Source organism: Plectropomus leopardus, chromosome 18, assembly GCF_008729295.1.
Source record: "Plectropomus leopardus isolate mb chromosome 18, YSFRI_Pleo_2.0, whole genome shotgun sequence".
NCBI lineage: Eukaryota > Metazoa > Chordata > Actinopteri > Perciformes > Serranidae > Plectropomus > Plectropomus leopardus.
Window position 1 is genome coordinate 3468365 of NC_056480.1, and position 15874 is coordinate 3484238.

Consider the following 15874-nt stretch of genomic DNA (forward strand, 5'->3'; position numbering starts at 1 on the left):
TAATGCTTAAACCAAACGTTTTACTCTGTGGAACAGCTAAAAAAGAAGAGCCGGAGGATCTGAGGGGCCGTCGTGGTTCATAAATCAAAAGCATCACTGAGACGTAGTCTTGTGCAAGGCCCTGTGTGCCTTATAAACTAATGAAATAATTTTAAATATTTTTTAAATGTTAAAATCCTGCTTTGTGATATTTAGATTTAGATTTGATCTTTGTCTTGAACACGGCAAATAAAATAAGACAAAAAATATATATATATAAGCAAAAGCAGCAACATCAGAATGCCCACCGGACATATTCAGTAAACAAACAGAAGTATTTCATGTCCGAAAAGGAGTAGGTAAATACATAAATACTTACTAAATCCTACCCCAATTTTTAAATATATTATTTTATTGATATTTCTTGTCTTTTGCCTCAGTTTAAGTCAGTTTAAGTTTAGTTTTGATTCTCTGAGCCTTTGAACCAATGACCAGTACTTCTGCTTTGTCCTGGTTAAGCTATAAAACGTTCTGTGACATCCAGGCTTTAATATCTAAAATACAGTTAAAAAGTGAGTCATTTTATCTTGGATGTAGTTATCCAAATGACCTCAAAGTAATTACTAATACTTCTCTGCAAAATGCATTTGGTTGTGATGGGAATCAAATCTCTGTTTATTTTTTCAGCTTGCTCTGAAGAAAGTGAGCTGACAGGCAATTTCTGTAAAACCTTAGAAGAACAAATAATGGAAAAAAGGGAGGGGAGGGCCAGGCTGTAATAAAATGGATGACAGCACACCGAGATGTTAGGAGAGCAAGAAGCAGCGAGGAACTCTGATTAAAAGGAATTTGCAGAAGAGAGGCATCATGGTAAAAAGGGGAAGAGATCAATAATGTGAGAAAGCACGCTGCTCTGATTGACGTAGCGTTTGACACGATGGCTAAATGCCAGGAGAGAAGAAAGAAGGAGGTAAAAATGAAGCAGTCAAATTTGTAGCTGGAGATGACCATTTAAAAACTGTCTAATGACCACCCAGAGAGAGTGAGGCTGTGATTACAAAGCTTTTACTGTCCCTCTGATAACAGGCACTGACTTGTGTTTGACCTTAAACAAAGCTTCTGTTACCGTATTATTGACCTCAAAGCGCTCATCAGTAACTTCCTCCTCCTTCAGGCACTTTACAACGAGTACGTCCATTTCAAAGAGACGGAGATCCCCGCAAAGGAGATCGAGAAAGGTCACATCGAACACCTCTACAAACTGCTGGAGGTAAGAATGAACAGAAATCTTACACTCTGGACCTTTAATAGCAGTAAAGTACATCAACTTACACATTAAAAACACAAAAAACAAAACAAATATCTCCCAGGAGGTCAGATTAAACTGAAAAAATAAATAAATAAATAAATAATGAGTGTGATCGAGGACACAGTGCTGAGACTGAGGTGACCAACATTTGGCACCACGAGCAGAGCTGATTGTGCATCATGGGGTTCACGCTCAGGGGGATCAGGGTCAACGAGAGGAAGAGGGACAGAGTTTTGTTATCAGCAGGTTTGTGTGAGCGCAGTCATACATTTGTCTCCTGAAGCAAAGTCATTTGTACAGTCGTGCTGGTATCAATGCTGCAGGTTGTTTGATTGAACACATGATCGTTGATAATAGTCCCTCTTTTATTCTCACTCAGCTGATTGTAGCAGCGCGTTCGTCTGTGGTGGGACTTATGATCGCTCCCAAATGTAATGGAGGCTTTTAATGGTTTTTGAGTGTTTTACAGTGCGCGTGCTTGTACTGAACTATGATGGGTATTAAAGGGATGGGATGTTAACCCCAAAATCAAAGACACATATTTTTCCTCTTACCTGTAGTGCTATTTATCATCGAGGATACATAACAGGAGGCCAGAGGCCAATCGCAGCAGCCACATACTTGTGGATGTTTCCAGGATTATTTGGGGATATTTCTAGAATTTTGGGACAATTCTGGGATTTTAGGACATTTCTGAGTTTTTAGGAAATTCCAAGGATTTAGGATGTCTCTAGGATGTTAAGACATTTCTCTGATTTTAGGACGTTTCTGGGATTTTAAGACATTTTTAGGATTATTGGACATTAGGGGCTCAGTTTGACCTCTGTTGGGAGAACTGTGGTCGTCCAATTGCACTTTTTAAATAAACAAGCTCTATTTTGATGCTGTTTTATGCATTCTGGCAATATCAATGGTCATTCAGATTTTTTTTGGTGTGAGTGTTGGAGATATCCGTCATAGAGATGTCTCTCTTCTCTCCAGTATAATGGAACTAGATGGCATTCAGCTTGTGGTCCTCAAAGAGGCTCAAAAAACTCAACACATTTTTGATTTTATTGGTGAACTGTCCCTTTAAGTATATACTGACTGTGTGTTGTGTGTCTCCAGGTGTGGATAGAGTTCGGTCGTATTAAGCTTCCTCAGGGCCTCCATCCCAATGACCTCGAGGAGGAGTGGGGCAAACTTATCCTGGAGATGCTGGATAGAGAGAAGGCTCTACGGCCGGCTGTGGAGAGGTACACACACACACACACACACACACACACACACACACACACACACACACCCATTGTAATTTTGGCTTTCAGTTAGATGTATGCAGTTAAATCAAAAACGCTGATTCAACTCCTTAGGTTCAATTTCTCATCAAGGGTGTTTTTCAGGGACGTGCCCCTTTAACCTCCTTCTATGTGTGTGTGGGTGCGTGTGTGTGTGTGTGTGTGTGTGTGTGTGTGTGTGTGTGTGTGTTTTCAGGCTAGATCTGCTGCTTCAGAGGGCCAATAAGATCCAGAACATGGCTTTGGACTGTGAGGAGAAACTCACCCTCGCTAAGAACACGCTTCAGGCTGTGAGTTCTCAACCTCTCATATCTGACATCCTTTTGATTTCCTCACACACACACACAGTAAGTTTTCGGGTTCATGTTAGGTGAATGTTGGGTAATCTGGCACGGTAATTTACAATGTGTTAATGTGTACAAGATGTAAAAGCAAGTGCCATTCTGGAGACAATAGATGTTTTCTCACCACGTCCTGCATTCTGCAAACATTTTCTAACTTCCTTCTTTTCTGTCTGTTGCTGCATAGACACAAACTCACTTTAAAAACTGTTAATGGTTGATGATGATCTTTTTGGGGTCTGCTCCTTTTTACTCTTTACTCTGTATGATAACCCTCATCCACTGTGTTGTTTACTGAATCTATGTCAAGGGAACACTGAACTGCAGAACATCATAGCTCTTAAAAAAAGAATCTAAACACATAAGCCAAGTTAGCAAAAAAACAAAAAAGCCGAAGTTCATTATACCTCCTCCTGTGTTCAGGACATGTCTCGAGTGGAGAGCGGCGAGGCGGTGCAGTGTGAGAGAGAGCTGGCCTGCTACCTGCAGGACTGCGAGTCTCTCATCAGACAACTCAACCAGGAGCTGAAAGTCCTCCGAGACGAGAAATATTACCAGGTGGAGCAGCTGGTGTTCAGGTGAGCTTGGTGGGGTTTATCTTGTAGAGGTGAATGGCTCCGTTTACTCAAATGAGGATTGAGTGAAAGGCTCAACTCTATCAAAGTGGTTCTAATTAATTAGCATAATATAGATAATTACAACGAATATGAAGAGCTCGTTATTCTTCATTTCAGGTCAACAAGTTCCATTATGTTTTGCCATTAACTCCTATAATCGTCTGCGCCGGTAATGTGCTCTATCCTCTGCTGTTTATGAAATGTATTCATGTTCTCTGGTGTAAAAAAAAAGTGATGAAAGAGAAACTCTGTATTGTGGCGCATCAGAATGCAGCTGAGTTTTTATTGCTTTTATAAAACTTAATGAAATACCTACTTTGAAAATCTACCAGTATGTGATGCCCTTTAATGCAACAATGAACCATGAACATCTGCTCTCTATTAGGAACATTGTGAGAGCACAGGCCATATTGATTTTGGGTTTTACAAATGTGTGTACACGAATAAGAGGGAGCCAGCCCAAGGAGGCTCTTAGATATGAAAGCCAACCAAAGTAAGAGTCTGTGGACGGACAGAGAAGGCCTTTGGCAGCATACAATGTACAGCGGTGTAAGTGGTTTCCACAGTCAGTAATAAATCGTAAAGTACAATGCTATCCAACTTTAGACACTGGTCAGGAGCATTCATAAGTAGAAGATCACTGTAGTCCAAGAAAGGTAAAAATGTTGCTGAAATCAAGTGTTTCCTTGGCTGGACTAGAAAACAGGACTTATATTTTGATACAAGTTTCAGCTTGGAAACAAGGTTTTCAATGTGTGGTTTGAATGGTTTTGATCAACAGTAATACCAGGATACTTGTATGTTGTGACCGTTTCAGTTTCAACCCCTTGAGCAGTTAAGATCTGCAAACAGGTAGAGATAATGTCTAAATAAACATACCAAAACATAACAACAGATACTAAACAGAAAGGAATCAGGCACCGAAAAGAATCTCGGCAGATCATGGAACAATCTGGAATAAAATATGTTGTTCTGTAAAGACAAAGTTATTTTACTGTACTTTTAAACATGGCAAGAGAGGGTAAAGTTTCCAAGTGTCATATGCCTTCCAGCTCATTTCAGGCTTATCGAGCGAGAAACCAACTCTGACATCTAGATTGGACCATGAGGAGAATTTTTGACCTTTTGTTATAGCTGCTGTCAGTAAACTGATATGTGCTGTGGTAATTTACCCAGTGATGCCTTTGTAATAAAAATAATTTAAATGTGTCTCCTGTCACCAGAGCGTCCTGCCTTCAGGAGGAGCTGGTCTCCCTCAGACTGCAGTGCTCCAGCGTCTACAGGAAAGGCAACTTCTCTCAGGCCCTGGGCACCATCGGGGCAGAGCACCCGAGCCACAGAGCCACAGACAGCGGCCTGACGCTGGGACAGACACTGCTGGGAGCTGTGGGGGCTGTGGGAGCAGTTGGTGCCGCGCTCTTGCGGCGACCCACGGCTCGCTCCCAGCTGGTGGCCATGTCGTCATCAGAGGACGAAGGAAGCCTGAGGTTCATCTACGAGCTGCTCGGATGGGTGGAGGAGACACAGGTCAGTCTGTGTAACACTTAAATATCAGGATGCCAGTAAAGATTATTTTCATGCTGATTTTTTTTCTTGATTATTTAATTCAGACTATAAAATGTCAAGAAATGGTGAATTATAAAATGTCAAGAAATGGTGAATTAATGCCCAATATAATATCTCAAATAACAACTATGCTAATAGTGAAACTGACTACAATATGGCACCTTTAAAACCAGAGTTTACAAAGTACTTTGTCAAAAAAGGCAAAGCAGAAGCAAGGAGGGTTTCTTGCAAAGGCAATGCAATAAAAGACCCAAATAATAATGCCGAACTAAGGCCAGACAAAATTTAATAAAGTAGAATTAAACAAGAGATCTGAGGCAAAAATTATTATAATAATATAGAACAAAGCATGATCAAACCAGAATTAAAGAATAAATTAAATACAAATTAAAATAGACTAATTAAAAACAGACAAAACCACATAAAAGCAATAATTGATTTAAAAGTAGTCAAATTCTCCAAATGTTTTGTTCTCTTTGATCAACTGTCCAAAATCCAGATAATTCAAGTTTACATGATATAAAACAGAGAAAAGCAGCTAACTCCCTCATAAAACACATTTTTGAAAGATAATTGTAAGCTACAATGTGGATCTTAGACCCAGTGGGTTTATAAAAATATGAAACAGCAAGAGTTTGAATAGCATAAAATTATCAATATTACACTTAATAAAATGTAGGATTAAAAGGCACTACAAGCCTGTAGAGTATTTTGTTGATCTTTGTTCCTGTGTGTTTCAGGAGCTCCTGGAGCGAGCTGAATGGGGTGCAGACCTTCCCTCCGTAGAAAACAACCTCCAAGAGCACAACAGCATCCACACTGCAGTCGAAGAGCTAATGAGCGGCCTCCAGGAGGCACGCAGCTACGAGGTACAAACACACACACACACACACACACACACACACTCGTACTGTACACTTCACTTATACATGAACACTGAGATGCCTCAGCTGAGAGTTGTGGTCTGTAATGAAGCGTCACTGTCCTCTCCTTCAGGCTAAAGTGTCTCCAAACTTCAAGAGCAGTTACTCTGAAACCCTGGCCAAGCTGGAGCACCAATACTGCAAACTACTGGTCAGTCTCTCAGACAAAGAACTGGCGTTTTGTGTGTGTGTTCGTAGTAACACACTTCTTTGTTTCCCAGTTCATCCCCTTCCTCTTTTAATCCCATTACACCATGACAGGACTCTCATACTAAGAACACAATTCTGCATCTGCTCCCCGCCCCCCAATTTCCCCCCTTTTTTTTGTCTTTTGATTTCTTTGTCTCCTCTCGCTTCTATTCTTGTCTCTCTGTTTTTTTTTTGACATTTTATATATTTATTTATCAATTCATTATACTGTACATATGCACACTTGCTTGTGAATTTCACTTTGTTTGTCTTGGATAAAATACAGCTTCTTCATTTCTTTTTGTTAAACATTTACTCTTGAAGTCTTATTTTATCAGGGTTCCTGTGGATCCTTAAAAAGTCTTACAAGGCATTAAATTCATTAATGTTAAAATTAAATTCACACGGATCAGATATCAGCAGAACCAACAAAACTCATATTTTTGTTTACAGCCGTGATGCTCAGAGCACAAGATTCACTGTCTGCTTGCTGGCTGTCACTGTACCCTGTGTGACATGGGGAAATGCAAATTTGACAAATATTTTCTATTTAATCAAGATTTTGTAGCACGGCTGAAGCCAGTGCAAAGCGATACATATGAGGCTTGGCATATTTCATATAAAAGTTTTTCAAATTCAGACCATAGGAATGTGAAGGGGATTAGAATAAAGGCTGTGGAATCCTGCATGTTGGGTGAGAAACACAAAATTGTCAAGAAAACTTGCCAAAAGACGGCAGGTGTTTTCCAGTCTGTTAATTTAGTACTACTTTTACTAAGTAGTTTAATGACGGTTCATGTTTTTATTATTTTCTGTTCAGTTTTTTTTATTGCAAAATCTGTCTTAAATTTAATTCTTAGTGACATCAAATGGTCTTAAAAAAGCCTTAAAATGTGCCCTGTACATGTGCTCTCTGATAAAATGATAAAAAGAAACTTGATGGTAGAGTATATCTTCTGTACAGTAAGTTAATACAGTAAGTTAATACAACAATTACAAAAAATAACTCACAAATTTATCAAAAAAAAATGTATGAATAATGTATGAATAATACATACTTTATAACTATGAATTTAACGAGAGAAGCAGACTTATTAGTGATTTCCATAACTGCAAACTTCATCAAAAAAGAAAGGAAGTCACAGTTCACACCTTTTACAAAAAAGAAAGAAATTGCATGTTAGATAACAATGCCTCTTGAAAGATTAGTTGGTATTCTTGTTATAAGAGCCAAAATAAAAATGGTTAATCAGATGACTTTCTTGGGACTCTTTATGAGAAGTTTCTTGCTCTGATTGTCTTCTAAAAAAAATGCTCTATGTTTTATTCTGAACTCTCAGGAAATGTACCAAAACCAACAGTATAATCCAAACAACCAGACAATAAGGGATGTCTTTTTTTATTTCTCTCTGCACTGCTGATCAGCATGATGATGATGTTTGTTTGTCTGGTCGCCATAGGAACATTCGTCATGGCGCCTGCGGAGCTTGGAGAGCCTGCACGCATTTGTGTCGCACTGCACTGAGGAGCTGATCTGGCTCAACGAGAGGGAGGAGGAGGAGATTGCCTACGACTGGAGCGACAACAACACCAACATGAACGCCAAGAGAGAATTATACAGCGTGAGTGGAAGGAGCAGGGCGACACCTTTCTGTCAAGTCAGAAAACACAGACTGCAGACCGCAAACCTCCAGAGGATGTTATTATCTCTCTTACTGAGAGAAGAACACACATAAAACAACTTTCTACAAAACACAATTATGTCCAGATATGTTTTCCACATGAATTTGATTATTTACATGCATGTAAACACTGTTTACATCAGACCAGTGCCATAAGAATCCTGTAATCTACTTCACCATCGTTTTTCCTGCTCTGTTTACAGGAAATGAGGTTAGAGCTGGATGAAAAACAAGCCGTGATGCGGTCGCTCCAGGAAACAGCCAACCGTCTGTGTCTCGAGAACCATCCCGCTAAACAGACTGTGGAGGTTAGTCCGGGACTTAATTCAGTTCGACTGAATGACCTTAAAACATGTTGGGGTTTTGCCTCCATGACTCATTTGTGGAAACAGTTCAACCCCAAATGCTTTTGTTAAAATCAAAAACCCAGCTCTCTTTTTTTTCACCAGATTGTGCACTTTTGATGTTTTGTTTTGTTGCATTTCGAAAAGTTTGTAGATTTAAATTAGATTCTAAAGGACAAAAGGTGAACTGTGACCTTTTTTAAAAACTTTCTGTTACTTTGTCTAGTTATATCCAATCGAAACATTACATTAAAACTAATGTGTAGTGATGCAAAACCTCTGCAAAGGTCTGAATTGCCACAAACATTTTATCTCATTTCATTTATCTTTTCATTTCTTTTTGTCAAATGAGTAAAGATCTTCTACTGAAAGACCATGTTTCTGATTTCACAAATCTCAGTACCTACCACTGAACCTGTTACCATCTTTACTGTCTTTTTACTCTCTAATAGCCATATTTCTACTTAAAACTACCTCTGCATGGGGCCCACATGTATATTATTGCCCTGTACACTTAACCTGCAATTCTTGAATTAGAAAATGATGATTTGTTCAAAAATCAGTCTTAAATTTGGTCAAAAACTATGTTGAAAGGTTTTGAAAAGCATTAAAGTTAGTGTCTTATACCTGTAGACACCTGTATGTATTACTGCACAGTTGAAGAAAAACTGTGACTGTACTGCTCAACATCCCTGTTAATGCCTTGTAGCTAGCCTTGGGCATTTGCACTGCAGTGTGACAAAAACATTTGCACTCTCTCTTCCTTCCGTCTCCGTCTCTGCATGTCATCAGGCTTACAGTGCCGCCCTGCAGACTCAGTGGCAGTGGGTGAACCAGCTGTGTGTGTGTGTGGAGCAGCATCTCAAAGATAACACGGCATACTTCCAGGTGAGGCAACAAATGTCATTTTAGTTTTGTTCATGAGCTGAAACAGAGTTTACAAACTGAGAATTCAAATAACATAAATGAATCATGCAGAATCAGCAGGACAGGATACAGTCAGGTTGTTTTTGCAATTTTCCCTGTATTTACATATTTACATTACATGACATCCTCTTAGCTAGACAAGCTGTAAATATTCTCCTTGTTGTCCTTTTTATGCTCAAAATTACATAAACAAACACATATTCTACACAAAATCATTAATGTTCTCAGATTGTTCTTGTGAAAACCTTTCTAATGTTCATATGTCTGTCTGTTTTTTCTGTCAGTTTATGAGCGATGCTCGGGACTGTGAGTCGTACCTGCGCCAGCTCCAGGAGACCATCAAGAGACAGTACACCTGTGACAAGAACAGCAGACTGAGCAAACTGGAAGACCTGCTGCAGGACTCGATGGTATTTATCACTCTTCAGTGTTTACCTCCAGACAATTTTATAGACATCACTTGCAAGAACCCCAGATTAAAAAAGCCTATTTTTGAACACTTAGTTTTTCATACACAGCATTTTATGATTCTGTTACTCCTCAGATGTTTAATTTACTTACAGTAAATGAAGGTACCAAATCCCTGCACCACCTAGACCAATGAAGTGAACCAAGAGAGCTTTCCTTAATAGTGCTGGTACCCTTGGACACGACACTGAACCTTTACTCTAAGGTTTTCACTTGGTGCAAAGAGCAAACCTATACATGACAAATGCTAAATAACCCAGGACAGAGCGATTATATGGCCGAATTCCAGCTGTCTAAAAGCACACGATCAATAGACAGCAACAGTATCTGAAGTGTTCTCCTATCAGTGCCCTCATTAGCGATGTGCTGAGCTTCAGGAAGTTGCAGCACGCCACATGAAACGGTGAAATAATCTGTTAGAGATGGCCTTCGCTGAATCATCCCCCCTGTGGCACATTTGTGAGACTGCCATCTTCACACCTACCTTGCACACTTTCCATACAAACACACACACACACACACACACACACACACACACACACGTCTGACTTCAAGCAGATGGCAGAGTTAGTATGGGCAACGCTCCACAGGCCTGAGCGCTGAGCGGATCCTCTCATAAAGAGGTGTGTCATAAACAGCAGCTCTCTCACACGTCTGTGTGCAGCCAGCACTGTGTGTCTATATTCACATGCTATCTAACCGTGTTTACGTGTATTTGTGTTTGCATCTGGATTCTGTTTGTGAGTGTGTGTTTCCAGCTTGCTGTGCTCCATGTCTCACTGAAGCTGAGACTGTACACACAAAACAAATAGCTGGACCTTTTGTTTGACTCTCATAAAAGCTGAAGGAAGGATATTAAATCAGCATTTTCAGCCTCTTTCAGGCAGAGATAAGAGCTTAGAAGATGCTGTTTGCACTCGTTTGTTTTTCCAATTCCGTTTACTAATATTAAACTACTTCTTCATAAATGCTTAGATTTCATGAGCACATCTCTGTAAGTGCCCCCTGAATGTAATTATAGTGTCACATCTAAACTGACTCATTTCATGGACCAGAGAGCTTATTAAAGCTTCTCTGATAATCAAATTGTTCTCATGCTGATGGTTATGTAATATTATAATTTATCTTTGTGTTAATTGTTTCTCCGAGCTTGTCATCTGACTGTTACAGTAGCTGCTGACTGCAGCGAATGCCATCTCAGTGTGAAATTCATTTTGGAAGTGTAATATATAAAGTTATTTACACTGACGGAGACTCTCATCTTCCCTCTCTCACTGTGTCTTCCTCTCCCTCAATTCATCTCCGTCTTTCTGCACCTGTCTCTGTGTTTTTGTCTCTCCGTAATGAATCCTTAATGGCGCTCTCTGCTGAGGGCGAGACAGAAATTAGATCTAATTCTACCTGTCAGGGTGACGAGCTCACCTTTTAAATGTTTAATGGTTAGTGCCCAGCCTAACACAAGCAGCCGAGTCATGAAGTCCACTCATCTCAGGGGCTACAGCCTAAAAAGCTCATCATACTTTGTATGACCTGCAGGATACTCTAACAGGAAGTATTAGATTAATGCAGTGGTCCTCAAACTTTTTCAGTAATGTTCCTTGTTTGAAATATTTTTTTTATCCCCCCTGATCAGTGCAAAACATTTTAGGTCGAAACGAAGTGAACAAACTTAAATGTGAGCACGATTGCATTTGTTTAGGACAGTTTACAGTTAACATCTGCATTGAAAAGAACAATCTGTTATCTTTGTTTAGCAAACTTGCATTTACATGTTTACTGAACTGATTGTAGTATAAGTATTTATGCATGATGATATTTTTTCAGATTAACATTTTTTAAAAATTCTCACTCTCCCCCTGCAGCCCTGCAGCATGATTTGGACAGAGGCTTGTGGTGTAAAAGTTAGACTTTAAAGAATATAAAGAGTGATATTTTTAGTCCGGGATGTAATGTTCAGTGGGCCCAACACTTTGGTTCAACCTGAAATGTCTCGGCAACTATTTTATGGATTTCCATGAAATGTTTTCTAAACGCTCAATGTCCCCAGAGGAAGAAGTCTAATGACTCTGGTGACTCTGTGACTTTTCCTCTGGACCCATCATGAGAATGTGGTGGAAATTTATAGCTGTGTCATTGTTAATTAGATATTTCCACTTATACCACACACACTGCTCTATATTTTATTTCTCGTCTTAATTTGTGTGTGACTCAACAAAGTTAATGACATATTTTAAGCCACTGTAACAGTTTGTGTTACCCTGGATTCATCCTGGATCAAGGACATCTAAAGTTTAGTGAACAAACCTTTTTTTTCAATGGCACCACGATCAGAATATGTTAGGGAATGGTTAAAAATCACGAAGAGTGAATCCAATGTCGGCCACTATGAAAAGTTATATATCAATATCTGTCAATTGTGGATTGCGCTTTCCAAACCAACTCAGGTCTTTGATTGAAGATCTTTATATTTCTTACGACTACAAGTTTTGAGGTTGATATTTGGGATTTTTAGTAGCGTCTGAAGAACTATTGGATTCTTGAAACAGTTTCTGACATATATAACTGATTTATTACCATGTGACTAACTACAAAATGAGCTGACTGACGGTTTGAATGGTTTTTTGTGTCCTGTAGGAGGAGAAGGAGCAGCTGATTGAGTACCGCAGCACGGTGGCGAGCCTGGTGGGCCGGGCCAAGACGGTGGTGCAGCTCCGCCCTCGCAACGCAGAGAGCACCCTGGGAGCTACGACACCCATCAGAGCCATCTGTGACTACAGACAGATAGAGGTATGGGACCCGCCATATGTTCTACTACACAAACATGTGGGTGTTTTCTTTCACTCAGAAAAAAGTTACTGCAAGTTTGTCTTTCTGGAGATGTGTTAATCTAGTTGAGCTAAAGTAAGAGCTTACTTTTCCCATTTTAGCTCTCACATACCTGTGTTAACCCTTTCAAACCTGAGCAAATTGCCTTAAATTCTGTCAAAAATATGGGAAGAAGGCAAAGAATAAGAGGAAATTATCCAAAAATGACCATGAAATTGGCAAAAAAAGAAAAGAAAAATTTGTACAAAAAAGAAAGTTAAAAAATAATAATAAGAATTTTCTTTGACAATAATGAAAATATGTTATTTTGGTATTAATAAATATAGATGTAGTAATTTCCCCTAGCTTTTTCCCCACCTAGCATTTTTTCCTTTTTTTTTTTAAAAAAAAACATATTTTTATCAGTCTACTAATATCTCAAAGTTTGTGGAACATTTCTTACCAAGTTGCTAATTGTCTTTTCCCCCCTATTGTTGAAAGAAATTGAAACAGTTCACTCCAGGTTTCAAAGGTTTAATGAATATAAAGAACCCTTTGACTACCCGGACAAGGTTTTGATAAGTCATGTATATAAGCAGTACCAGCTCGCCACTGACCTCACCTCTCTGTTGTTTTGACCCTCACCACAAACTGCCTCCTCTCTGCCCTGCACTTCCTCTCCGAGCCCCCTCTACACTCCACGTTGTGGCTGCTCTATTTTAGCTCCTTCCTCCATGCTGTGAAATCGAGTTTTTTTTGTCTTGAGATTGATGAGCACGTCTACGCAAACTCTTTTCTCAGCCTAGGTGGTCCAAATTGATGAATAGACTACAGCAGTGGACTTTTTTTCTCCAACTGTTTCCACCTCATTTTAACTGGCAAGTACAAAAAGCAGTTTGGAAGCTGAAAAGGGCATAATGATTATAATCCAGAATTTATCACTGACATAATTCTCACAAAAGATGATCTTTTATCGTTTTTCTCTTCAGATTTTATGTAACTAAATCTTTGTAAAAGCTCCAAAATAGCCACTTTGAAGTTGAATGTGTGCATTGATTTCCCGTAAGTGCCACTTTTATATAACATGCACAGAAACAAGTGAAGTCTCTCTCTCTTCCTCTCTCAGCTGTGATGTCCTCAGGGAATCTAAAAGTCGATAAATTATAAATCTGTCTCATCCCTCGTTGTGGGCTCAGTTGAAAACCAGCGTCGAGCACTCCGTGCTGCAGCCCCTTCTGCTGCTATTTTTAGTTTTGGATTCCTCGGGGTCAGTTAGTTCATTGAAGCATACTGTATGTGAGGTGTTGTATCCAGGTGAAGGAGGGAGGTGGTTTGGTCTTCTACCTCCCGCATCACTGATCTAAAAAAAAGAGAGAAAGAAAGATGCTGCAGAGCTAAAAACAGTGTGCTGATTTTCACCAAACCTCTGGACAAACGTGACCAAAAGTAATCTTTCTCTCCTTCACTTTCCTGTGTCTCCTCCTCTCTCTCCATACCCTCATGTACCTTTTTTTGCCTTTCCCTTCTCACTCCCTCCTCCTCCTCCTCCTCTTCCTGCTCCTCTTCTTCCTCCTCCTCATCCTCTCCCCTTCCTCTCGTCTGTCGGCTGGGCTGGCAAGACAAACGTCCAGGTATAGCTGCCTATATTCTCCCTCTCTCACCTCAGATTCTTACACTGCACACACACCGCACTGCCCTGGTTGCTCCTCTCTTATCCGCTGATGTCTGGTGTCACGGTCAGTCATGTGACGTGAGGTCACTGTGAGTTCGATACCTGGTTTGGTCTCTTTGAGGTAAATACGTTGAACAGTAGGAGTGCATAAACTAGGCCTTTGTACCTTCCATTGATTGGATTTTCTAACCTGAAACAAAAAATTGAAATTGGAAAATGGGCCTAATCCAATCATTGTATCCCAGTTGTAGCAAACAAAAAGCAAACTAGCTATGGCCTGGAAATATCAGCTGGAACAAAGGATTTCAGTGGTCAAACGGAGCAGAAATCTGCCTAAATTTAGGGATGGACAGAAATCTGTGCTTGAAATTGCTTTTAGTCATTATATCCACACTATTGATACTTATTTATCAAAAGTCTCATTGTGTAAGTATTTTGGAAAGCACAGCAACAGTCAACTCTATTGTTGCATTATCAATATTTAGTTATTCTTACAAAAATATTGTGATGTTTAATTTTCTACATATTGCTCAGTCCTATCTTAGTGGCACTAGATAGAAGAAATCTGTTTTTAGGACAAACACAAAACAGCTCTCACTAAACTTGAGGTTAACAAAAAAAAAATAAAGTAGAAAATGTCTTTGTACTTTAAAATGTAAAATGTACCCCACCCAAAGATGATGCAAAAATGAAATTTAGACAGTAGAAAGAGGCACCAAAACTGTGTTTTATCTCTGCTTGTTCACAGTTCACTTTGTTTACTAATGTACCTACTGATACTTTCGTACTGACCGCACAAGAGTGAATCAATATTTTGGTACCAGCATCAGCGTTGATGAGGGCAGGTGGCAATCAGTGAGCTGAACTGAACTGAATTTAACACCTTCCTGCCTTCGAGGCTCATTCAGTCAGTCAGACAGTAACAAGTCACAGCTCTAAGCTTGAATTTACATTTCATGTATTTACTGTATGTGCATAGCTCTGCATTATTGATGTAGTGATGATGTGTGTGTGTGCAGGGAAAGGGTGAGAGAGGGTGGTGGGTGTGGGAGGCAGTACAGCGGTAGTCTTTTTATGCGCAGCCCGAAAACTCTTCCTCTCAGTCATGGCTTTGCTTTGTTTTTATATTAAAACTGAAACTTCTAATCCCAAATGCTTGGTTTTGTCCTGTACTGGGTTTCTTTAAATCACCATGTCAGTACTGCTTTTACCTTGTTGGTGAATTCATGAAGCCCAGTCCAGGTTTTAGTTAACACACTAAACTATCAGTTTGAGTTTGGAGGATATTTGCTGCTTTCACAATAAAAGCTTTATGTTTAGATGTGCAAAGCGGCTCTCAGTTCACATGGCATCGTTCATGTGTCGAGGTCTCTAATGCCACACCATTTTAGGGCTTCTGCTAACATCATGAAAATCATGGATGTTTGCATTTTGTGTTGCATTATGAGTTTGTTGTTATCAGTTTTTTGTTTACATGTTTTCACCAATTTCCTCCCCGATTCTTTCTCTCTTTCATATAACCTCTCATCCACCCATCCTGTTTCTAACCTCCATCATCTTTTCTTTTCAACCATCATAATCCTTCCTGTCTTTTCATTTTCTCTTGCTTTTTCATCTTTTTTGTCATGTTTTTTTCATCTGTTCTTCTTCTCCACATCGTCACTCCCAACTTTCATCTGTTCCTTCTTTCTCTCTTTGTCATTCCCAACATCTGTCTTTCCATAACCCACATTCCCTCTTTTTTTCCCTACTATCCTCTCCCCTGTTTTTCCTGT

The 15874-nt window shown here is 39.5% G+C and overlaps 1 protein-coding gene across 1 annotated transcript in view; it reads left to right on the forward strand.

The window, feature by feature from the left end:
- macf1a (microtubule actin crosslinking factor 1a) overlaps positions 1-15874 on the forward strand; it is a 258074-nt gene that overhangs the window by 133286 nt on the left and 108914 nt on the right. Inside the window, 13 exon segments of the mRNA XM_042506526.1 lie at positions 1154-1249; positions 2396-2523; positions 2762-2855; positions 3330-3484; positions 4747-5050; positions 5830-5958; positions 6086-6163; positions 7662-7823; positions 8087-8191; positions 9020-9115; positions 9439-9564; positions 12257-12409; positions 14047-14058. Coding sequence (XP_042362460.1) covers positions 1154-1249; positions 2396-2523; positions 2762-2855; positions 3330-3484; positions 4747-5050; positions 5830-5958; positions 6086-6163; positions 7662-7823; positions 8087-8191; positions 9020-9115; positions 9439-9564; positions 12257-12409; positions 14047-14058 — 1638 coding nt within the window.